Below are 23527 nucleotides of genomic sequence, written 5' to 3'. Positions count from 1 at the left end.
GCGTGCTGGCTGGGAGTGAGACCTCTGATGTCAGCCCAGCAGAGAGGGAGGGACAGTGAAAGTGGCTGGGGGAAAGCCTCCCTCCTGCCTCAAGATCGCTCATCTCTATAGCTGCTGTCTGCACCACTCTAGAAATGCTCTGCTGGAGGCAGCACCAGCATCTGCCTGGTGTGATCCCAGGGATGCAGCCCCTGGCTGAGCCAATCTGGCCCAGTTGCTGGGTTGAGGATGTTGCCTGCACCTCCCTGTCTGTTTCCAGGCTAATTTTGGTGTCTGAAGGAGCGGAGGACATGTCCTCTGGAAAATTATAGTGCTCCAAATCAGCAAAGCACTTAAGATTAACATTGATAGGTCTGAAGAGTGGCTTAAGGTTAAGCACGCCGTGGGGCTTGCTGGGTAAGATTAGCCTGGAGCAGATGCTGATGTGTTTTGCTGATTCAGGCTTTCAAAATATTTAGGCCTTGATTCAGCAAGACACTCAAATGTGAGCAGTCCTGCTGAAAGCAGTGGAGATAACAGGCTGATCAAAGCTGGGCAGATGGATGAAGAAAGAACATTAAGGTATAAACCTGCTAGTTTAGAAATTAGTTTGGTTTGAGGAGCACATGTGCATGTTCACAGAGACAAACCAGCTTTCAGCTATCGCCTGTGTGTGGAGGGCATGCACGAAATAACATTTCCTCATGACCCAGTGGTGTCCAGCTTCCCAAACACCAGCAGCCCTATTTGAAAGCAATTCTGGTGAAATGCAACTACCTGTCCAAAACAGCGCTCGCTATCTTTTGACTCCAGTTTTAATCCCTGAAGGTTTTTATCCCACAGCCCATGCTGGTGGCAAGGCTCAGCCTGGGCATGGCTGCAGGGCAGAGGAGCTGGCAGCCGCCCCGGGTGGTCAGGCTTGTCTGCCCCTGCTGACCCAGGGGCAGCTGCAGAGGCATTTTAGGACATCACTGAAAAGTTCTCACAAGGCCTCACGGACATCATCAACTGCTCTGTGCATCTGTGGCAGCATCTCTGAAGGACAATGCTCGTATGTTTTCAGAGAAATCCCACCCTAACTCAGCCCAGAGATGGGAAATCCAGCTGAGGGGCAGCAGCTGCCAGGGTGATGCTGAGGGTTGCTTGATGGCTTTATTACATTTTAAGATCATCACCAGCTTCAACATGGAGGTAATGGGATGCAGGAGCGTGCCTCAGTTTCCACAGGGCTGGGTAGGGGATGCAGGACCTTTTCTAGCCTGAAGAGCCCTGAACTGGTGCCTCCTGATGGGGCTGAGGAAGAGCTGTGGGTCTCTGCTGGTGCTGGATGGGGACTCCCACCTGCCGCCCCCTCCATTCTGAGCCTGTCACCTGCCAGGGACAGACACACAGACAGAGACCAGAGGAAACAGTTCCCAAAGCTCAGAGCTAGGAACAGCCCTACACCTGCTTTTCTTGTGATTAAGAGACCAAAAATAAAACGACCTGCACTTATATTCCCAGGCAGGCAAAAAGAATAATTACTTTACAGAGATGGAATTCCTTCATATATTATAGCCATTAAAAAAACTAAAATTTGAAATTTACTATGGCATGGAACAAAAAGGTAGTGCAGTTAGACATAATGAAATCCTTACTTGCCACTAATGGAAGAATTACTGTTGTTAAGAGACCCCTTCATAAATAATTGAGAAACCAATTATGCAGTCTTGGTGACTAATTTATCCAGGAGCAATATGGACCGTGTTTTGCCATAGGATGCATGGCACATACTCTCTGCTATAGCTCGCTGCTGGGCCGCAAAGAAATATAAAAAAAAAAAAAAAAAAAAAAAAAAAAGGAAAGGAAATAGATTATCAGTAATGAGAGAGGAGGGTCCATGTACGCTAATTGGGAGCGGTGTTGCCGGTGTTCGGTTGCTGCAGGAACACGCCGGTCTGTGCGCTGTGAGGGGAGCGGGGCTGGCGGCCGGGGCTGCTCCCCCGGGCCCCGGCGGGCGGCGGGCCCTGCTCCTCCCGAGTGCTCTCCGGCCCTGAGGGGCTGCCCCAGGGAACGGGCCGGGGTACAGCGCTGTGGGCGCCCGAGCGCCATTTTGGTACAAAAACTTTCACAAAACAAGGTTTGGGCTGTTTGGGTGGTGTGTGGAGAACCCCTGTGCTCCCCCACAGCGCTGTGGGGCGAGGCCGGGGCTTCCCCGCTCGGGGTTTGGGATACAATGAGATGAGCTCCGCTAACGGGCTGGTTCCCGTGGGTGTCCCGGTGTGTAACAGATCCCCCGGGCACGTCCCGACCGGGCACATCCCGACACCGGGCTCGGTGTGGAACAGAGACCCTCCGGGCACATCCCAGGTACAGGATTCGGTGTGTAGGGAGCCCCTCGGCCATATCCCTGCGTCCCGGGTTCTGTGTGTCCGGGATCCCTGCTCCCGGCACATCCCGGTCCCAGTCCCGGTTCCCGGTTCCCTGTGTGTCCCGGATCTCCGCTCCCGGCACATCCCAGTCCCAGTCCCGGTCCCGGGTTCTGTGTGTCCCGGATCCCCTCTCCCGGCACATCCCGGTCCTGGATCCCTGCTCCCGGCAAATCCCGGTCCGGTTCCCGGTGTGTCCCGGATCCCAGCTCTTGGTCCCGGTTCCCGGAGTGTCCCGGATCCTGATGTGTCCCGGTCCCAGTCCGGTCCCGGTTCCCGGTGTGTCCCTGTTCCCGGTTCCGGTTCCCGGTGTGTCCCAGTCCCGGTGTGTCCCGGTTCCCGGTCCCTGTCCCGGTCCCGATTCCCAGTGTGTCCCGGCTCCCCGCTCCTGGCACATCCCGGTCCCGGTTCCCGTTGTGTCCCGGTTCCCGGTGTGTCCCGGCTCCCCGCTCCCGGTGTGTCCCGGTGTGTCCCGGCTCCCCGCTCCCGGCACATCCCGGTGTGTCCCGGCTGGCGCGGTGTCGGCGCGGGCCGCCAGGCGGCGCTGTGGGCGGGCGCGCGGCCGCCTCGGCGCCGGCGCGCGGCGGGCGCCGCCCCCTGCTCGGGCGGCGGCGGCGGCGGCGCGCGCGGGGCGATGGCGGACAGCGCCAGCGAGAGCGACACCGACGGCGGCGGCGGCAGCGGCGGCACCGCGGGGCCGCTGTCGGGGGGCGGCCCGGGCGCGGGGCCCGGCTGCGGCGCGGCGGGCGGCAGCGGCGGCTCCTCGGGGGGCGGCAAGGCGGGCGGGATCGTGATCTCGCCGTTCCGGCTGGAGGAGCTGACGAACCGCCTGGCCTCGCTGCAGCAGGAGAACAAGGTGCTGAAGATCGAGCTGGAGACCTACAAGCTCAAGTGCAAGGCGCTGCAGGAGGAGAACCGCGACCTGCGCAAGGCCAGCGTCACCATCGTGAGTGCGGGCGGCGCCGCGCCGGGCCCGGCGGGCGGGGAGCGGGGGTGTCCCCGCCGCGGGGTGTCCGCGCAGGGCGGGCCCGGCCCCGGCCGCGGCCTCCCCGCCGCCCCCCCGGCCGCCTCCCGGCTCGCCGGGACGAGTCACCTCGGGCGGGCCCGGCTGTCACCGCGGGGGCTGCGGGGGACACGCGCAGGTGGGGTCACCCCGCGCCCTTCGCGCCCCCTCCGGCGCCGGGAGGGCACCGGCAGCGGAACCGGCGAGGAGCTGAGGCGGTTCCCCCGCCCGGACCCGCGTGGCCGCCCGGCTCCCCGCGGGGAGGCGGCCCCGCCATGCCCGCTGTCCGAGCGGCGGCGGCCCGGGGAGGGGCCGGGCACGGGAAGGGCGATGCTCCGCGTCCCCCTGAAGTTTCTCAAAGTAGAGATTTCCCCGGAGTTCAAGTAATCTGCGGAGATTACGGATTATCTCTTCAGCCGTCACCTCTTCAGCCGCTGTGCAGAAGCGGCGACCCGCAGGAATAGCGTCTTGGTCATGAGGAAGTGTCTGGTTTGTTTGTAACGTTTTGTTAACTGTGGTATTTCAAGTTACTTGAAAACTCATTTAAACAACACTCTTAAAAATAACGCGAGTAGCGCAGCACTCTGTCCCGGCAAGAACTCAGCTCCTGGTTTATGAGCACTGTGAGGATAACTTGGAGTTTAACACCATTTTATGCGATGCTGTTAGGCAGGAATCCTCAGTAAAGTGCATATCAAAACACTACGAAAATATTGTTCTGCTCTTCTCGATGAGCTTGGGAGTTAGGAGTTTAAATTCGAGGGATTTTTACTAATTCAGTGGCCAAAGGGATTGTTTGGGTGTTGCAATGGTCATGGCCTGCATGCAGAGTAGGTAACTTGCTAAAAACCGGCTAGAGGTAACTCTGACACTGTCCCACTGCAGGTGGAGATGTTTAGGAGAGATCAGTCCCACCCGCGTGTCCGCACTCATCTGATTTTTCACAGAGGGTCCTTCGCTATGAGCGTGATGTCTGTTTTATTGATACTCGGCTTTTCCATTGTCAATACATCTCGCCAAGAAATGGAGCTTGCCTAGGCATACCTCTCATCTGCTCCTAGTAGTAAGCATTCAGTGTCTAGCAGGATGTGGGCCGGAAGAGTGCATGAAATACAATACAGAAGTAATTTATTCAAGGATGACAAATATAGTGCTAGTCGGGGAAATGTGTGCTTTGTTAATACTTTACGAGAAGAGAATGTGCCTTAATTAGGTAGCGGCGGAGTGCCTTCTAATGTTGAAAGGGGCTCAGGCGCCTTGTCAGTCAGACATTTTCTCTCTGCCTGTTAAAAAGGCACAGCATCTTTCTGAACCCCTGGTAGGTGTATTGTTTGTAAACAAGTTGGAAAAAAATGCTTGTGTGCATTAAAGTTCTGACACTGTCTCTAGAGACTGATCATCTTACATTTTCATCAGATTTAATTTATAAAAAAGAGGTATTTTCCTTAAATCCAAAACTGGCTGGTTTTGACATCTTAGATAAAGAGAGGAGAGGTGTTAGACTTTAATGGCAACCTGTAGGCTGTCTGGAAAACCGACATCTTTAGCTGAAGCCGTGGCTTTGGTATGCTAAATGGTGTGCACAACTGAGTAAACCACTCCTAATTCAGCAAGCGGCGAAATCATGAATGCAAAGCATAACTTTTTTTCAGGCCACTGAGACCTTGTGCTGTGGTTTACATAGTCCATAATGTAAACACATTTGCAGTCAGAATACATTGTTATGTGGCTCTGGTATGCAGGTGACTGGAGATGAACTTTATTGGAATGTTGAAATATGTGTCATTCGCATGTAAACGCCGTAGGAATAGAAAATTTTCTGATTGTCTGCACTGTGATTCCAGATCTTTGTCAGTGTGCTCCTCCAGCCGCCAGCTCCAGCTCCTCGCAGTGTTGCTGTGCTGACAGACGGGCGCTGTGTATGTTTCCTGTTGTGGGCATTGTAATGACACAAATCAGCTTTGATTTTTATCAAGTGTTGAGGACAAGCTGTGAAGCACAAACGGAGCTGACAGGTAGCCAAAATAGCAGGTGAATGACTAAACCTGTGTGCTGTAGGTGGAGGTGACTCCTCGAGCCACACAGCTCTTCATCTGCAAACCTTTCACTGATCCTGTTGTTTGAGCTTTTTCTGCAAGGCCACAGAGCCTCTTTGCTTTCTGCAGCTCCCACCATTATCTGTTATGATTTTGAATATTTTCCCTTTAAGGTTTGCCAGTTAAAAGGTGACAGTCTTCTTCCTTCATCTTATGTCCGTGCTGGTGTAGGTGTTAATACAACATCTCTTTGTGTTTGCAGTATTGTTGGTGTCAGAGTGGATATAGTCAGTTTAGGAATTACCTAAATTGCTTGCCACATAGGATCCTATTAGTTCTATTTGTAGTTAACCTTCGTGTCATAGGGTTGAAAAGAAAGTGTTAATTAAGCGTAGGAGACCTACATTAAGTAGTTGCACTTGGAAAACTGACTGAGAAAAGGTGTTGGCTTGGCAGGCTTGTGTGCTCACTAACTTCGTATGTGCTCTCATCTAAAACATGTGAAAACAAATGCTGCTTTCAAGCTGAAATTGGTAAAGCCAGCTTGGACTAAGCGTACGCCCAAAAATATGTGCGAGCTGTACTCCTTCCAGTAGCCTGAAATGCAAATGAAGTTATGCTGCTGTTCATGTGCAAGACTGTGAAAGTAAGTAAATATATGTGATAACTTTATCTCACCTGCTGTTTATTGGTAACAAACAGTGAGACAGGGAGAAAGCTGGGGCTATTTCAAGTGCTCTCTGGCAGTGCAAGAGCATTACATCAGAAGATGCAAAGTTTCAGATCAGATATTAAGAAGAAATGACTAAGATCACTTGAGCCATTTGCAGAGGGTTCATTTATATGTATTTAGCAATCTCAATTGTATGAGCTCATGGTGTATTTCTGCAAGGTCTTTTTTAGGAAATGGAACGGCTGGTGCCTAGGTTGGGAAAAAACAGGCGCCTGAAGATCTGAGATGCTGTGTGTTTGAGATGAGAAGTAGTGAGTTTTGGTTATAGTGCAGCACTACCAGAAGTGGATTTCCTGTGTGAATTTCCATAGTTTTTTGAAGAAAGGTCTGCCAAAGAGATGTTATATTTAATGGGCTAAGCCTGGGGCACACAACTTCTTTGGTTAAATAAGAGTACCTTCAAACCTGGGTGATGGGGTGACTGCTTTTCAAAAGCATGAATTGCTGCATGTAACAAAAGCTGAAATACTTCAGCTGCGTATACATACTTCAGCCTTGGTCAGGAAGTTTCTTTTGAAGTTGGTAGGTAGAATTGGGATTTTTAGCTCCTTTTTTTCTACTCTTCAGTGTTTAATGTAACCAAGCCATACTGTTTCAGTGAAAGCCATGTAACCTTTAGCTGATACTGGAAGCATTTTGGTTTTCTTTCTTACTGTTTTGAACTGGCAGGCCTCATACCAACGGAATGCTTCTAAGAACAAGAAGAGTTTTAGTCCCTGGCTGCTACATACTTTCTCTAGGATGTTAGATTTGGTAATTTAACTCATGTAAATTGGCCTACTATAGTCAGACATCTTCTGTGGAGTTAGAAAATTAAAGCATAGTAAGCCTTATTCTGTTACTTATTTTTGTAACTGAATGCTGAGAAGCATTAATTTAAAAATGTTCCCACTTCAAAATGCCTGTTGTAGCAGTTTTAATGCATTCTAACATTTTACAAGAACACCTCTTTTAATTTTCCCCGATTTTGCTTTGTAGGGACGAGAATTATCCTAGAAATCCTGATTTGTGATGCTGTGTGGATCCCCAGCAGGATCATCAATTCAGATGAGCCAGTCTGATCCGAAGTGCTGATGGCATATGCTGGCTTTTGTGAGCTTGCCATGAGTTGTCACTGTCTGGTAGCGCCTGCTTGCAGCACTTGCTGCCAGGGAACACTGGGACGTGGGGCTGCTGCGGGTTGTGAGTGGCAGTATTTCACTGTGAGACCTCTGCTGCCCTTGTTTCTGTAGCTAAACCTGCGCTCTGCACCTCTGAACTCTTCTCATTCCCTGAGTCTGGCAGAGGGCAGTTGCATTTCCTGGCTCTTCAGCCTCCTCTGCGATTCTGCAGAGCTGTGTGAACAGCCTCCCACCTGTTGGGAGGAACAATAGGAAAAAAAGCCTTACTCAGCTCCTATTTCCTCACCCCCTGCTTAAATCCTGAAGAAAGTCGTTGCATTCAATAACAGCTTCTGAAAGCAAAGGGGGTTTCTGGGGCTTGGATATCAAAAAAATCCTGTGTGCTATTGTGACCTCTTACAGTTTTCCCAATAACAACCAGATTTGGATGTTGGAAATAAATACAGTTTTGCGTTTTGTTCTGAAGGAAGTGTGCAGAGGGATCTGTGTGTGTGCATGAGATCTGCTGTTGTGGGTCTTCATGGAAAATGTCAGCCTAGACAGATAGTCTGGGGAAGTGAATGGGTGTGCTGTATTGTCAAAAATGTCCTGCAAAAATGCTTTTTTCTTTTCTGGAGTTTGCACCAGAATTTCAAGGCAGAACACCTGTTCCAGTGCAGAATATGTCTATTAATAGTAGAAGAAAAAGGGCAGGATAGTCTATCTGAACTGAAATGGGAACCTTTAAAAGGTGCTGATAAGGGCATGGGGATGAGTAAAAGAAATCAGTTAGTGACAGATAGAGGTAAAAAGCAAACAAAGAAAGCAAAAATATTAATATTTTACAAAATGTATCTGTAAGTCTGTTATTTACTCTTGATTTTAAAGTAGGTCTTGCTTGTGTGAAAAGTACTCTCAGTCCTGTGATGTCTTTTGTAGGTGTAAGAAACCTGCTTAGGGCTTTTGTATCCTGCTGTGTCATTTATCACTCCAGTTTGTAGCTGGACTAAGCTGAAAGTAGCTCAAAAGTAGCTTATTTTAGAAATGCTTTGCTTACCTGCTTTTTAGAGTAAAGACATCATCTTTGCTAAGATTAACAAATTCATGCACCATGAAAGTCCATCCGAAATTTTTCGGGCACTTTTTTTTCCAAGAGCAGGTATGTAGGAAATGACTGTCCTGTGTTTCAGTTTTACATTCACCTCAGATTCTCAAGAGGTTTCTCTCTGCAAATGTCTGTAAATGAAAAGGGAAGTTTAGTAATGCCCTTTGGTCTTAGCTGCCTTGGCCCTTAGAGGAGCATGGTCAGAGCAGTGCTGCTTTTGCTGCATGGCTGGTTAGCCATGGAAGGTGTGCTAGCATCTGCTTCCCTTTGGTAGTTACACACAGCCACTGGCATATCCAATTCCCAGGGAAAAACATTGTCCATGTGCTGGTAACAGAGTGTTACTGGGTGAGTTGTGGGCCTTCCTGAACGCTGTTAATACAAACAAAAATCACAGGAAAAGTCAGTGTTTCTGAACCTAATTCAAATAAAAGTCAACAAGAATGCTTGTGCTTTGAGGGAGTTTGAGGCTTCAGAGGTTTACTTAATCATCTGTTTTAATTTTTGTCACATGGATTTGTGAGTTGTTCCCACACTGAACCTTGTAATAACCTTGAAATGTGTCTTTGGAAAGGGTATCCAGTTTTAATTTGAAGACTCTTGAAGTTGAAGTATCACTGTGCTTGGAAAAGGTTGAGTGTCCTGCCTCCTGTTCTTCCCACCAATTTCATCGAGGCTGAGCTGTTGGCTCCTGCTGTGCCTTTTGGCTGGGTTAATGAGTATTCTGGATCCTCTGCTTTCTCCTCATGAAGATGCAGGCTGCAGCAGGCAACTTTAGTTTACATTGACAAACTAAACTAAGCTCTCAGGCTCTGAGAAGCTGGCAATCCAAAGTGTTGAATTAATATGATGCACTGCTCTAGTCTAAACATCCTTTCCTGCTTCAGATTTGCACTAATGTTTCTGATAGCTTAATTGGATCTTTACTTACTCCATATTTTTTGTCATCCAGTGTGGTCAATTGTCTTTAATGAGCTTGCTAATGAGCTTGTGTGCTTTGGCTAATGTGGCAGAAATACAGTTGCACACCTGTGCCTCGTTCAGGTCTGGTTTGTGCTGCTGGGTTGTCCAGTAGCACTTGATCTGGTGCAGAGAATTAATTAATTGTGCAGGGAATGTCTTAAACAACATCCTGCTTAGCACATGTTGGTGAAGTGGAATTTCCCACTGATGAGTCTTTTTGAGGTCAGTAAGCCACTTTTGAAATCCTGATGTATATTTTATTTTATAACTGTTTAAAAATAATGTTTGGCATGTATTACTAAATCAAAAACTCATATGGGTACCTTATACACACCCTACACCTTTGTGGTTATCTTTATTACAAATAGGCCTTGGCTGAAAGACGAATCTTTGCTTATCTGCCACAACTTGTTCTCTATAAAACCATGCTGAATGACCTGTTTAGTGTTTCAGTCCTTTATACAGTAAATTAATTTGTTTGCAGTATTGCCATTGGGTTGATACCAAACTCTGATAACCACCTAGTTTTGCTTGCCTTTAAATATTATACAACTATACTTTTTTTATCAGTTACTTTATGTGATGTTCCCATATTTAATAATGGTGGAATGTCTACAGTCAGTAGGCACACTGGTGATCTGAATTACTTTGGGGATGAAAGGGAAACAAGAACTGAAACTGTAGAGTACATTCTGGAATTTTTAAGGTAAAGTTCTTGGTATTTCTGTGGGCTTGCTATTCTGCATAGAAAGTAATTTTGCTTCTTAAATGAACTCTCATTGAGGTATCATGAATTCTGTGTCAGAACTGGTTTGTAGTCAGCTTTTATTTTAAAAATGCTCTTTATTGTCAGGTTTGAACATTTTCTGAGACTAAGGACCATTCTTTCTTGATGTATCTCCAGTGACTTAAAAGCATTTGAAGGAGAGGTTTGCTTTCAATCGAAGAAAGAATAGTCATGTATGCTCCTGCTGTGTATCTGCTAGACATTTTTAACCTTCTTTTTAGTCACTTGCCCAAATGGCTATTGAGTTTTGCATTATTCACATCAGCTGATTTAGTAATCAGTATTGAGGTTTTTAGAGCTTCTAGTGCTGTTGCTGATCCCAGTATTAGAAAGCTAGTATAGACAAGATTTTAGAATAGTTTTTAAATCCTGGAAGTTCTCTACTTCATTTTGGTTGTTTTGGTGGTTTTGACTTTATTGGAGTTTGGATTTTAATACTGATTTCAAGGGACAAAGGAAAATTATTCCACTTTATTAAACTCTTTCTTTTTCCAGGGTAGGTATGTGGTCGTCTGTGTTTGTTTTTTGCACTTGTTAATTCTGTTTACTTGTTCTCATTGCTTGTTTCCTCCTACTGCTGATACTGACTCTAATGCTGAAGCTGTTGTTTTCCAAGTTCTTGGTTTTAAGTGTTGGTATACGTGGGGTGTATTTTCAGCTACAGACTCTCAGTGCTAAAGCTCCTTGTAGTAATTGAGCAAACAATACTGATCAGCAGTGAGCAAGCTTCTGCATCTGCTGGAGACTTCACAGAAGGTTTTTTTTCCACTACACCTCATGAAGCTGGTTTGGGTGGGATTCCAGGTGGGGACTGGGAGCACTGAGGCCACTGAAATGGTGACTCTATGGCAGCTGCACACATGATGATCAGGCAGCTGGGCTTGGGGGCTGCTGCAGGAGACTGGAATGCCAGTGTCTCACAAGCAGACCTTGAAATGGGATTGAAATGAAGAATGAGACACTGCTGTCCTTTGCAGGAATGAAAATTGTCAGCATAGGCATCAAAGTATCTCAGCATAGCCTTGTGAAAACAGTGAAACAGTTGCTTTGCTGCTCTTTTTTGGGGTGGGGGGGGAGGAGTAGGAGGAAGTAGCTGAATTTAGCAGGAGAGCAAGAGGTGAATCCTTTCTGTCTTCCTCTTAAAGAAAAAAAACCCACAAAATGAAGGAAGAGAATAGGGACAAAATGTACAAATTGAATTATGCACAGGATTTGGGATTCAAAGAGAATGAATGGAAAAGAGACAAAGACATGCTTTAGAAGAGAGGTAAAAAATACAATATAAAGCAAGCTCCCCTGGATGTGTAACTGAAAACATTCTTGTGATGTCTGTCTTGCTTCCAATGCAGCAGCCTGGGGATGTCCAGAAGGGAACTGAGTTCCTCTTCTCCAGTCAGGTCCTTCTGTCTCACTGAAGATGTGTCTTGCCCTCTAATTAGGTAGTCTGTTAGTGTCCCATTTCAATGTATGGCATGGATAACAAAGTAAAAATGACAGCAAGACAGCTCAGGTGAAGTATTCCACAGTAAAAATGTGTCCTAAGTAGGGAACTCCAAATTACAGATGTGCAGGTTTCACATCTATTTCTGTGGAGTGCAAGAGTTACTTGATAAAAGCTGAAGCGATTTTTACAGAAATATTGAAGCAGTTTCTAATCCTGGCATTAATTGAGTTGTAATTATTTCAACTATTCAGTTAAAATACAGGCATTGTAGGCTAATTGGTGCCTATGGGGACAATCCTTTCAGCTCCTGAGGGTCCTCTATCCCTTCTTGCATTCCCTTGCAGCAGTTTTTTTCCTGGAAAAGAAGGTATTTCCTCAGCATAGCTGATAGTCTAACTGATGGAGAAACTCTTCAGATAAGGCTTCTCTTCGTGTCTCAGCTCTGAATTTTACTTAGTTTGAAATTTCTAATATTACACACAATCTGGTCTCAGTTTGGGAAGGGCTTAGTGAGGTGGATGAGCATCTGTTCAGCCCTGCTGTAGATGGAAACAGCCTAGCAGTGTTTCAGCTGTCTGTAAAGTCTCCTCAGATGCTTTAATTCTTTAAACTCCCTAAAATGTGATGTTTCTGCTTTTTACTGTAAAGCTAAGGCCTTTTTAGTTCCCTTGGTGGTGGTGGTGCTAATCATACTTAAACTCCTACCACATATATAAATAATATATAATTCCCACAATGATATGCTTCGGTCCTGAGTGAAAGTATAAATGTTTCTTAACAAGTCAGACATGATAAAAACCCCAGCAATGCCAGAAAATGAAGTTATGCTTCTTTCTGTGACTTACTCTTTAATTTCTACTTTCACCAGGTGGTGGGATTTCCACTTTGTTTTGCTTCATTTTCAAATAAACAGCAAAAGCCACTATTACGAAATTTGTAAAATGTAGGGTTTTAACCACCACTTTTGCAAGCACTTTAAAGGTATGTGTTTTTCACATCTGTTAAAAATGAACAGTAGGCATTTTGTCGTGGCTGGTGTTGCCAGGAATTATTAACTAGGCAGAACCTCTGTCCTCACAGGCCTGGTTGGGTCAAGAAGAGGGACACTCCTAAAGTCCATTTCAGAGAGTAAATTTAACCTGAAATCTAGATCTGCAGGAAATCCCATTTCTCTGAACATTGATACATGTACCTGGAATGTCCTTGCTCTCTGAATGGAAAGGTGGGAAGGCATTACCTAAAACATTCTCTGTGTTAGACATACTTCTGCAGTTCTGTATGGGACTGATATTCAAGGATGATTGCATTCCCTCACATCCTGCAGCGCTGTTTGTAGGGGCCAGAGTCCGAGAATACAAAGGCAAAGGATGTATTTTTTCATATTCCTCATCATATTTTCATACACTACTTTGATAAACTTGTTTCTTGCCTTGAAAGCCTGGAAAGAGATTGGTCTTTGGAATACTGTGATAGGTACTGTAAGATATCCAAACTGTAGAGAAGGAAAAAAAAAACCAAACAAAAAAACCCCAAAAGCTACTTGCTGACTCCTAGGAGGGGTAAGTATAAACATTTATTTTTCTGTAATGGAGCTCAAGCTAATGTGGCTTAACAGTGAGTTAGACAGTGTTGTATTCACTTTGTGAATACTTTAGTTTGGTTTAGGAAAGGTATGATTATTAACAAGTTTCATCTCCAGCTCTTGTTAATCACTTTGAAAGTCTTTCTCTGGAACATCAGTGTGTGTAAGAGGGAACTGGGGGAGATTTTAACCCTCTTTAAGAGGTTATTTGTTTTGAGTGGCTAAGGACACCTTGCTACTGTGCACAAAAACATTGCCATCTCTAATGATTACCTAAGCTGTATGTAAATTTGTCGTATAAAACAAACAAACCCCAACAACAATCCCATTTCCTGCCTCTCCACCACCAAATAAAAAGTGTTTAAGGGTTTTTTAAAAAACTAAGAAATTATGGTGAGCATCTGCAGTTTGAAAACCCCATAAAAGGATCTTTATCTGGTGGTCTTTATCCCTAGTTTTAAAAAACGTAAAGGAGGACAGGTTGATTGATGTAGATATACCAGAGGTTATACACACGTGAAAGAAGGATCTACAGTGCTGAAAGCCACTTTTATGTAGAAGGGAAGGATGATGAATCCACAGGCAGTTGGTGCTCAGGACCTGGTTGAAGTGAGAAAATCTGCAGTCTTCTGCCTGGGGACAGGGACAGTCGCTGCTAATACCTGTGGTAAGCTGGTGGCACTGCGTGGCACATGCTGTGCAGCAGTGGTCTGGCAGCTGCTGCCTGGAAAAACTGGGTATGACAGAATTACACTTCAACTCTTATTATGTACTCCAGTGAAGAAAAACATGTTCTTCATATTTACATGCTTGCAGTGAGTTACCTGGACTACATGAAGTGAAGTAACATTTTCGTGAAGGTTATTTGTGGTGGGGTGACTGTGAAATCTCTGTTCACTGCTTTCATTTGTGCACTTCTGCCTTTGAGTAGAGGAAGAGTTGTGCCTGCAGAGCTACTTGTAACAGGTGTTTGCTGTGGTTGCATTTTGAACAGAAATTTGTTATTTTAGGACATAACTCAGTGCCTGTTAGCACCCACATACCTCTGAACAGAAGCTGTATTGAGTTAGTTAAGTTAACAGAAGAAGTATTAAGTTAGGCACCTAATAGTCTACTCTTTTGCTAAATCTTTTGCTATTCCTGCTCTGAAATTTTGGGAGTGTGCAATTTTGAGTTTCTTAATTGGTCAGTCCAGGAAAGTGAATTAGTTAATTTGTGGTTACATTGAAGATAAATGTTGATTTATCAGTGGGCAGAAAATAGAATGAAAAACACTTAAAATATGTAAATTTAAGAAGTGTTTATGCATTAGATATCTGATACCAGAATAATTTGTACTGGGGTTCTAGATTCCTTGTAGATTCTAGTACTAATGGTGGTGTTGCTGAGATTTAAGTTGTTGTTACTAGTTTCTAAGTAGCATAACAACCAGATTTTGTTAAATTTGAGTATTGTAGATGCAGGTCGAACAAACCACAGCATTTTAAAATGGATGGTTATCCCAGTGATCATGCAGGCAGTGGAAAATTATTAACACACACCACCTGCCACAAAACAGTATATGCTACAAGATTAGCTATGAGCAATATGATCTTTTTTCTATCTTTCACATTGACAAGTCTGTGCATTTGAAAATTCAGACAAACTGAACATATAACTACAAATCTCGTTATGTGTACATGTGCATCTTTGTGATGTTTTTCAGCATTCTTTTATAATGAGGCAGAGCAAAAGCAAAACCTCTTCCATGAGCCTATTTTCCTTTTGTTTTACACTATTGATTAACTAGCTAACTATTTCCAGTACAAAAAATCCAGCAGTAAAACAGCAGTGCAACTAGAAGTCAAAGAGTAAAACGGAAATTTCTTTCTAGTAGTCATCAATAAAGGATTAATATAGAGAGGTATTTCAAACTTTGGTTCAGGGTTGATATGCCAGTGTAGCTGTATTTTCCATATTGGCTATCTTTGTCAGTGTAAATCTTCGGCTGGGTACAAACTAGCAAAGCTGGGGAGTCCCTAGCAAAGCTCCTCATCTTCTGGAGGTGTGTTACCAAAGCTTTGTGCAGGGAATGGTCCCTTGCCTGTGCTGGGCTCATGGGGGAGTTGTCTCACAGGGCCTCATTCTTGGTGCCTTCCTGGCCGTGTTTGCATGTGCAGTCATTCTGAGGAACATTTAATGTGCATTTTGAAGCAGTATTTGCTTGTATGCAGTGAACTTGAGGATTCAGGGGCAGTGGGTTTGTTTGTGCTTATATACATTATACTTCACACCTGCTGCTGAAAATGCAGCAAGTGCAGGAATTGTGTGGTGCCTGTGCAGCCGTGGGACAGAGGAAGGGCCTCGTGAAACAGAGCCATTTGGAAAGGTCTGCAGGCTAGATTGAATTTTCCTGCTGGGTCATTCCTGCCTTGGCCTGTGACTCCTGTTGGCTCAGGTTACAGCTCTTGTGTGCTGGAAGCAGAGACTGCAGCCCTGATAACCGTCTGGGACCTTGTTCTACATGATGATGTTGAAGTGAATGAAAAATAAGAGCTATAAAGCATGTGTCCTATGAATAGTCACATTCTTAAGGTTGCCGTGTTGAGTGTTCAGAATAGGAAGTGTTTAATGTGTGCCTGTACAACCCTGCTACTTTTTCCTTTATAGTGCTTTATTACCATCTAATCTTTAGTTACATTAAGACTTGCATAGCAATATGTGGTCATGGTTAAACTGCTCAGTAAAAGTTATTGATACATTTTTCTTGACCCTATCTTGACATTTTGTTAGTCACAGAAAACGTGGCTTTTTCACATACTGCATTTTTATTAACTACTTAATGCCAGTATTTTGATATAATAAGAACCCTTGAAGGGAGTATACTGGGGTTTTTTTCTGTTTTGAAGAAAGCTGTTTAAATTACTTTTCAATTATGTAAGTAAATTCAGGAATTGATTGTATTAATTATGAAATTCATATGGCTTGTTACACTTCGTTTGTAATTAGCCAAATGCATTCATTTTATAAATATTTATGCTTGTCAAATGAGCTTGTTTTCATAACTTGCTTATTTCATTTTTACCACTTGTGTGTTTCAGTTTTGCAAGACTTTCAGGTCAGTGGAAAAATGCAGAGAAAATGTGCACAATGGGGAGGGATTGCACACCATCAAATAATTTACTTCATTGCTGATGCTGAGATTATTTAGCATGAAAGAATACCAGTGACTTTTGTGTTTGGGAAACTGGTCAGTTCTGAGGGCTTTTCTCAAGTGCCCTTCCCAAACCATGAGGTGTCTGCACCTGAGTTTTTGAGAGAAGGTCCCACAAGGCTGCACGAGCGATGCTGAGCTGAAAACATTTGACTGTGGTTCAGACTGACTTGGGAGAAAAATGTATTTCTTGTGTTGTTGAGTCAGCTCATTTCTCTGGTCAGTCAGTTGTGGATTAGTGTGGCCATATGTTGGATCACTTCGTAGGCATCAAGGATAAAACTTGCTGTGCCTGAGCTGGCGGCTGCAGTGCTGTGACAGAGGCGTTTTGACATGTCTGGCTAAAACCTAATTGACCTTTTAAAAAGGAGGGGGGTGGGGGAGGAAGGGGACAGAGAATTTCCAACTGTAAATGGAGAGTAAAAGGAACTGTATTTTAATACTTTAAATGGTAGCTTGTCATGAAGTTAGTCCTTTATTATTACAGTAATAAATTGTGTTATTATAATTAAAAATACACCTTTTTTGTCTCCTCTTGCAGCAGAGCTTATCTACTGAACAGCTGTAATATAATAGGACTTGTGCTTTGAAGCAATTTTGCTTCAGTGGCTTTAATGTTACACAATAGGTAATGTTTAGAGTAGCTGAAGTTCTCAGGATGAGCTTCAATAATGAATTTTTCTTAGTGTATATGGAAAATAACTTTGGGTAAGCCTCTAAGATTTTGATTTTTATGGTGGGGGGGGGGTGGAGGCCTTGGTCTGTGGTTAAAAAAAAAAAAATTCAGCCCAGCAGCTTGGGGTCCTGAAGGAACCATTTAAAGGTATTACTACTTTTTTTGGGACTCCTTAGGGGATACTGTACACTCAAAGATAAAAATGCATGGTTCTTTCTACTGTTCTCTTAGTCCTGAAAACTCACCTTAAAGAAGGGAAAAGTGAAAAAAGAACAAAAAAGTACTTTTATGTCAGAACAGAGGAAATTACCCTGGGGGTTTGTCATAGATTAGACAGGAAATCACACTACAAATTGACCCCAGAACTTGAATTCCAGCTCACCACTTCAACCACAAGAACATTCACTCTTTTCTCTCAGCCAGGCCACCCAGCTGAAAGAAATACCTTTCCTTGGCTGAGGGGAAAGCAGTACCCACATCATTACTGGGACTGGGGTGGGAATTCCTTGTCCATCAGCTCCTACAGCCAGGAATGTGCTGCTGGGCCGTCGCTGCAGTTGGCCATAGTGGGAGTTCTCCGAGTTGCTGTTGACTTCTGTTCTTGTGGTGGTTCATGTTTCTGCTTGTCTGTAAGGCACATTGCATGCACCGTGGTCATTTCAGATGTAGCTGCAAGGTTTGTAGGAAAGAAACCAGCTGCACTGTAAAGGTTTCTCCTGTAAGGGAACAGTATCAGCTCACTGGAGTGTTTATTACACTTGTAGTTTTCTGTATCATTTTAACCTGGTGCCAGAAAGTATGGCCAGAGGAGTCACTTGAGTTAGTACTGCTAGAGGAGGAATGTGTACTTCAGGAGAGTTGGGAAGCTTAGATTTTATTTTATGCAGGAACTGCATATTTGCAAATCATGTCATTCTAGCTTCCTGCACTTCTCACCTTGTTTGCCTCATCCTATTTAGTAGGACTTTCGGGAAGGCTGCTGTCTGAAGTGACAGCTTTAGTGCAGTGTAACATGTGCAGCAGCTGAGATCATCTCCTCCCGAAGCTGTCCCAGCCCTTCAGTCTATATTCAGTAGCAAAGATTGAGTTTCTTGTGTCACATTAAACTGCTCTTCAGCTCCATCTACAGGGTTACCTTGTCCACAGGGCCCTGTCAGCGGGAGCTGCACCAGGAAAAGTTGGATGAAAGGTAAAGAGGTCACGGTGGCTCTTGACACAAAGATGAAAGACCAAGGGTGGATTAGATCAAAACAATGCTTGGTTACCTGTTTCCAACAAGGTCCCCTGGAATCTTGTGCCACCTCTACCCTGGATGCTGCTGGAGACAGGTGATGCAGGCTGGGCACGCTTGGCATCCGCCTTGCAGGTGGTGGAGTGTAGGTGCCTGGAGCAGTTTGTGAAATGTTTACTACTGAGATTGTCTGAAATGACACCTGACACTGAAATGCAAGAACATGTTCATGTCAGGTCACTGATAATGTGCTGATAGTGACTACAGAATTGTTATTAATTGGGTTGCTGAACTTGCTTGCTGTGCAGTATCAGGAAGGTATGTGAGGCTTTTACAAGAGCTAGTAGTGCAAGGGGGATAGAGATTTTTTCAGGGTTTTTTTTTGTTGTAGTTTATTTTTTAATGTGACTGTGTATAAGCTGATTCCTCATCAGAAGTACTGGATTTTGCTGCTTCATCTAACACAGTGCCACTAGAGCAGTGTGGTCAGTGCATGGTGCAGTGATACAGAAAAAGAACATCCCACCAGAAACAGAGGCTGCTGCTTGTGCTGGAACCAAGAGAGCAGAGGGAGATTCAGCAGTGTGAACCTGGTCTGCTAAAGGTGTGTTCACAAGCAGAACTGAGAGAAGGAAAATATTTTAGCAGCAAACCTTCCAGTTTATGGTAGTATATACAGCACGTGGAAAAAGAACTTTAGTGCAGTTCACTTCCTAATATGATACTTGATTACTGTGTAAAGTTTAGAAAAATGTTTCTTAGTCCTTTTAAAATTACTTGGAATTTAGACTCACAAGGACGGATTTTTACAGCACTTCGTGCATCAGCTCTACTAGTGATCAGGATTTCACAAGATTCTGTATTCAAAATAATAGAATTTTTCTTCCTCAAAAATATAAGAGGTTTTTTTGTGGTTTATATGAGGTGCCTTTTATCTTCCTCTTTATTCTTTATTTCCTGCAAAGTAACATGATAGCTCGTGCATTTATGATCTTGATGACAATAATTAGAGATTTTCCTTAGTGGATGCATCCATGGAATACTCCAAGTTAGCTGTGCATGGAGTTCAGAGACACGGGAGACAGGTGGATATGTCTGTTATTGTGCTATGCAGAAAATCTGTGGTGGAAGTAGATTGCTTGTCAGGTTTCCAGAGATTGACTGATCAGGTGTTACCATTTTGTATCACTCAGTGCCTTAGCAATGCATTTTGTAATATGGGACACAGAACAGAGTAAAAGGCTGTTAGTATTTTTGCATGTCAAGTGTGATATGGATAATAGAGGAAAACCAAGAAATCTATATCCTTGTGAAAGACCTAGTTTTGCTTATTTCTGTATTCTGTTTCTCTTTTTTTTTTGCTAATGATATCAAGCCTCTTTTCAAATACAGATACTTAGTAAAGAAACAGGTAATCCCTTTGGGGAAAACAGTGTATTCACATCCAGAAAAATCAGTTTGATTATTGGCTAAATGAGTAACAGATTTCAAGATTTTAGGCACTATTAAGGTAAACATGAACTATCCTATTACTTCAGATAATTTAACTGTCACCAATTAGGGAATAACAAAGGGCAAGTTTCAGTATCAAATTTAGAAGAAATATGGTAATGAATTTTGTGCTTTGTACCTAGTCTAAAGAACTGACGTTTTTCAGCTAAAATGTTTTTGTTGAAGGTGCTGACCCTTGCGTAGTTCAGTGGACATCCGTTACATTCAGTGTGCTCTGTGGATATCTGGGGTTACAGTTCATGTGTAGATGTGTCAGATTGCTGCTGTCAGCTGAGAAATGCATTCTTTGTGTAAGGGAGGCAGATCTCACCCTGCCCACCCTCTCCCTGAGGAGCTGTCCTGCACAGGGCTTGTCCCGGGGCAGTGCTTGCACAGCGCTGGGGCTGCTCGCTCCCGTTGCTGCGTGCCAGCGCTCTGCCTGTGTGGCACAGCTGGGGAGGCACATCCAGGAAAGGAGAACGGGAGCAGGAAGGGAATGGCTTGGTCTGTGGGTGTCTCCTCAGCCCATGCTGGCCTGCTGCCTGGCCTCATGGGCTCCCGTGCGGCCACAAAGGACGGGCATTGGCCGGGACAGGGATCTTGGCAGCCTGCGCTCCTGCTGGCCTGAGCACCATCGTTAATGTGACACCAGGAGCTGGCAAACAGTGTTGGGCAGGCTCGGTGCTGTAATAATGTGATTTTAGAGCTTTTGACTGGTGCAAAGCATGGGCAGAACAAATCTGTGCAAGTTACAGATGAATAGAAATCAAAGCAGAAACACCCTCATTCTTTTGTTTTTCAGAACCAAGTGCTTTCTGATTTAAGTTTAGGTAAGCTTGGTCTGTGTTTCTGTCTTCTATTGTCTGAACTATTAAAAAACAGACACAAGTAGAAATCCTGTGTAGTGAAGGCAGTGGAGGAGTTGATTTTGGAACAGTATGTATGAATTTTAATGATTTGAGGACAATGAGCCCTTACAATTTGACTTGTTTACTCAGATCTGGAATGTCTCTGAAGACATAAGATGGTTAGTAGCTCTAAGTAAAGCCACATTTAGAAGCTGATAGATGATGTTATTCAGATCAATTAGATTCCAGGAGTTTTAATCCATTGAGATGTGAGCTGACAATGTAACATTATTTCAAACCTCTCGGACAACTCTGTATTTTCTTGATGTGACAGGTAATAATACCACTGCTGAACATGCTGGAGTAGCTGTTCTCTGCTATGGAGATGCAGTACATTAGAGGGGAGGTGTTGTGCAGGACTAAGCTAAGCCAGCAAACTCTGCCTGACCAGACTTTTTCTTTTCTTTCTTTTTTTGTTTTTTTTCCAGGCTGGGTTTGTGCCAGCTCTGGTGGTGACAGGGAGAAGGAAGCTGGTGGCAGATAGGTAGTAGTAAAGGGCTGTGGAAGGAAAGCAGTAGAGATGGGAGAAGACACAAGCAGACAGAGACAAAGATGTGAAGAGAAGGACTTGATGGAAAGAGGACTCAACTGAGAAGTTTCCAAACCACTGCTTTAGATTTTAGTGTATTGGTGATACCATGAGGAAAATTTGTAATTGTCCTATGGTTTCACTAAATTGAAAGACAGTTATGTTCTTTAATTAACTTTTCTCCAAGACATTGAGGGCATCCAAGTAATTAGACACCCTTGGACCACTAGGGAATGTATCATTCCAGTTAAAAGATCACTGGCATAATGAAATCTTTCAAGCATTTTCCAGTGTACAATAAGTATAAAGAAATTGTTATTTTGGCCAGAAAATAATGGAAGATAACCTTTCAGTAATGTGTCTGTTTCGGTTTTTAAAATTTTCCCCTCGCTCAGTTTACTGAAATAAAGCTTGCAGAATGTTTGCAGAAGCTATCAGCTGGTGTGATTTTATTAGAATCAGGGCCAGTCACATATGTGCAGTTCAAGTCATGGATTTTATTGCAGGGAATAAAACCACTCCTAACACTACCTTGCCTCATTGGTTAAATGCAGTATTTCTGTCATACAGTTGTTCTAGGCTTTGAACTGTGGCGTTAGGAGTTGGCTCTACCAATTTGTAGTTGTGCTCATTCCTTTGACCATATGAAATACCCTTCATAGTCTTTCAGAGCAGGCCTTCAAAAGATCACTTTTATGTTCCATTTACCAACTTTATGCTTAAAAAACATACAAACATCTGAACTGTAAGAAATGCAAGAGAGCAGTGTCCCAGGCTGGCTTTCTGTGGAGCAGTGCAGGGTGCCAGCAGTAAGCTGAAAGGGAAATTGTCACCTCTAGTAGTTCTGCATGGGGAGGATTTCCAGAGTAGCTTGGGGTAAAGCTACCCCATGGCATTTCTGTGAGTTGCTGGTGTATGTAGTGGAGTAGCAGTTGTGAGGAGTACCCTACCTGTTCTCCTGGTGGGGAAGAATTCCTGTGGAGGAGCCATGCTGCCTGTGGCTCTGCATTTCGGGGTGAAAGAAGAGGAGCGCTATGTGACTCCTGGCAAGCAGAGCTCAGTCTAAGGGCCTGAAAAGGAGGCACAGTGGTGCAGGCAGCAGTCTGAGCTGTGCTTCTGCTCATAGTGGAGAACATTTAGACAGGAGTTCCTTTTCAGGCATAGAGTGGGTAAAAATAGATGTCTGGATCTGTAATGGTTTTACAAAGTTTGTAAGGTTGGGGAGTTTGTGCATTTGGTTGGGAGGAGGCCACTTTAAAAGCACCAGTGCAGTTTCTCAAGTTAAAAGGTTGAAAACAAAGAATGAAATAATGTGCTATAATGTTATAAAAGGGGTTGGTAACAGCATTTAGGTCCAACCTACAGGCCTCCAGGATGATAGGCATTTAAAGGGGAATGGAATAATTGCAGCATTTTTGAAAGGAAATTTGCCCCCTTTTTTCTCAAAACTATCTCTTTGTTTCACAGCAAGCAAGGGCAGAGCAAGAAGAGGAGTTCATCAGTAATACTCTATTTAAGAAGATTCAAGCTCTGCAGAAAGAAAAAGAAACACTTGCGGTAAACTATGAAAAGGAAGAGGAATTTCTCACTAATGAGCTCTCAAGAAAACTGATGCAGGTAATTGGTGCCTTTACTGGTGTTTTTCCCAGAAGCCTCAGGTCTGACTGGTGACTGAACTTTTGTGTTTGTGTGACTGCTCTCTGAGGGAAGTGGTCAGCTTGGAAAGGTGACGCTTGATAAAGGCAAAGTACAAGAAGTCTAGTGGGTGATATTTTTTTTTTGACATGTTCTTTAAAGTTTGCATCTGTGAACTCAGCCTTGAGAACCTGAAAGTTTGTATGCTGTACAAAATGGGTGTATCTTGCAGTAAATGTCAACTGGCTTCCAGACAAGAGTTACTGATTAATTTAAAATGTTAGTGAAACATACTTTCTTTTCTGGAGAATTTGATACGTTATCAATATAATATGTGCAGTGATGCTCCAAGGAAACTTTTTCTTTAAGTTTGAACTTGTATACTTGTAACAAACCCATTGTTTCTCTTGAATTAAAACACGTCAATTTGATGGTAACAGTAAAAAGTTGAAGATGCTGGGGCAATTTGTGGCAGAGAAACTTCTTTCCATTACCCAGGTTGCTAATTTTTAGAAAGTGGTTGAGTATTTGTTGGAAGTGTTCTGCATGGTTGCTCTGTTCTCACAGTCTTACCTAGATACCTGCTTTTGGCCCCTGTAGGAGACAGGGTGCTATGTTTAATGTGATCTGCCTGAGCTTTTTTGATGCCATTAGTTCTAAGCTTTGTCACAAAAAAACGGGCCCTTTAAAAGAAGCTAGATGTGTGTTGTGTGAGCATTGCTGT

General features: G+C 44.1%; 1 protein-coding gene across 2 annotated transcripts in view; it reads left to right on the top strand.

Moving 5' to 3' along the window:
- Positions 1-2973: 2973 nt before the first annotated feature.
- Positions 2974-23527, top strand: part of CCDC6 (coiled-coil domain containing 6) — a 50649-nt gene continuing 30095 nt past the window's right edge. For both annotated transcript variants that reach the window (XM_063406074.1, XM_063406075.1), the window contains exons 1-2: positions 2974-3333; positions 22636-22785. In XM_063406074.1, coding sequence (XP_063262144.1) covers positions 3022-3333; positions 22636-22785 — 462 coding nt within the window. In that variant the 5' untranslated portion in view covers positions 2974-3021. The remainder of the gene's footprint in view (positions 3334-22635; positions 22786-23527) is intronic.

The sequence above is a fragment of the Prinia subflava genome, chromosome 9 (assembly GCF_021018805.1).
Source record: "Prinia subflava isolate CZ2003 ecotype Zambia chromosome 9, Cam_Psub_1.2, whole genome shotgun sequence".
In the NCBI taxonomy this organism is placed as follows: domain Eukaryota; kingdom Metazoa; phylum Chordata; class Aves; order Passeriformes; family Cisticolidae; genus Prinia; species Prinia subflava.
Note: the sequence above shows the minus strand (reverse complement) of the source record. Positions and strands in the feature narration are given on the sequence as shown.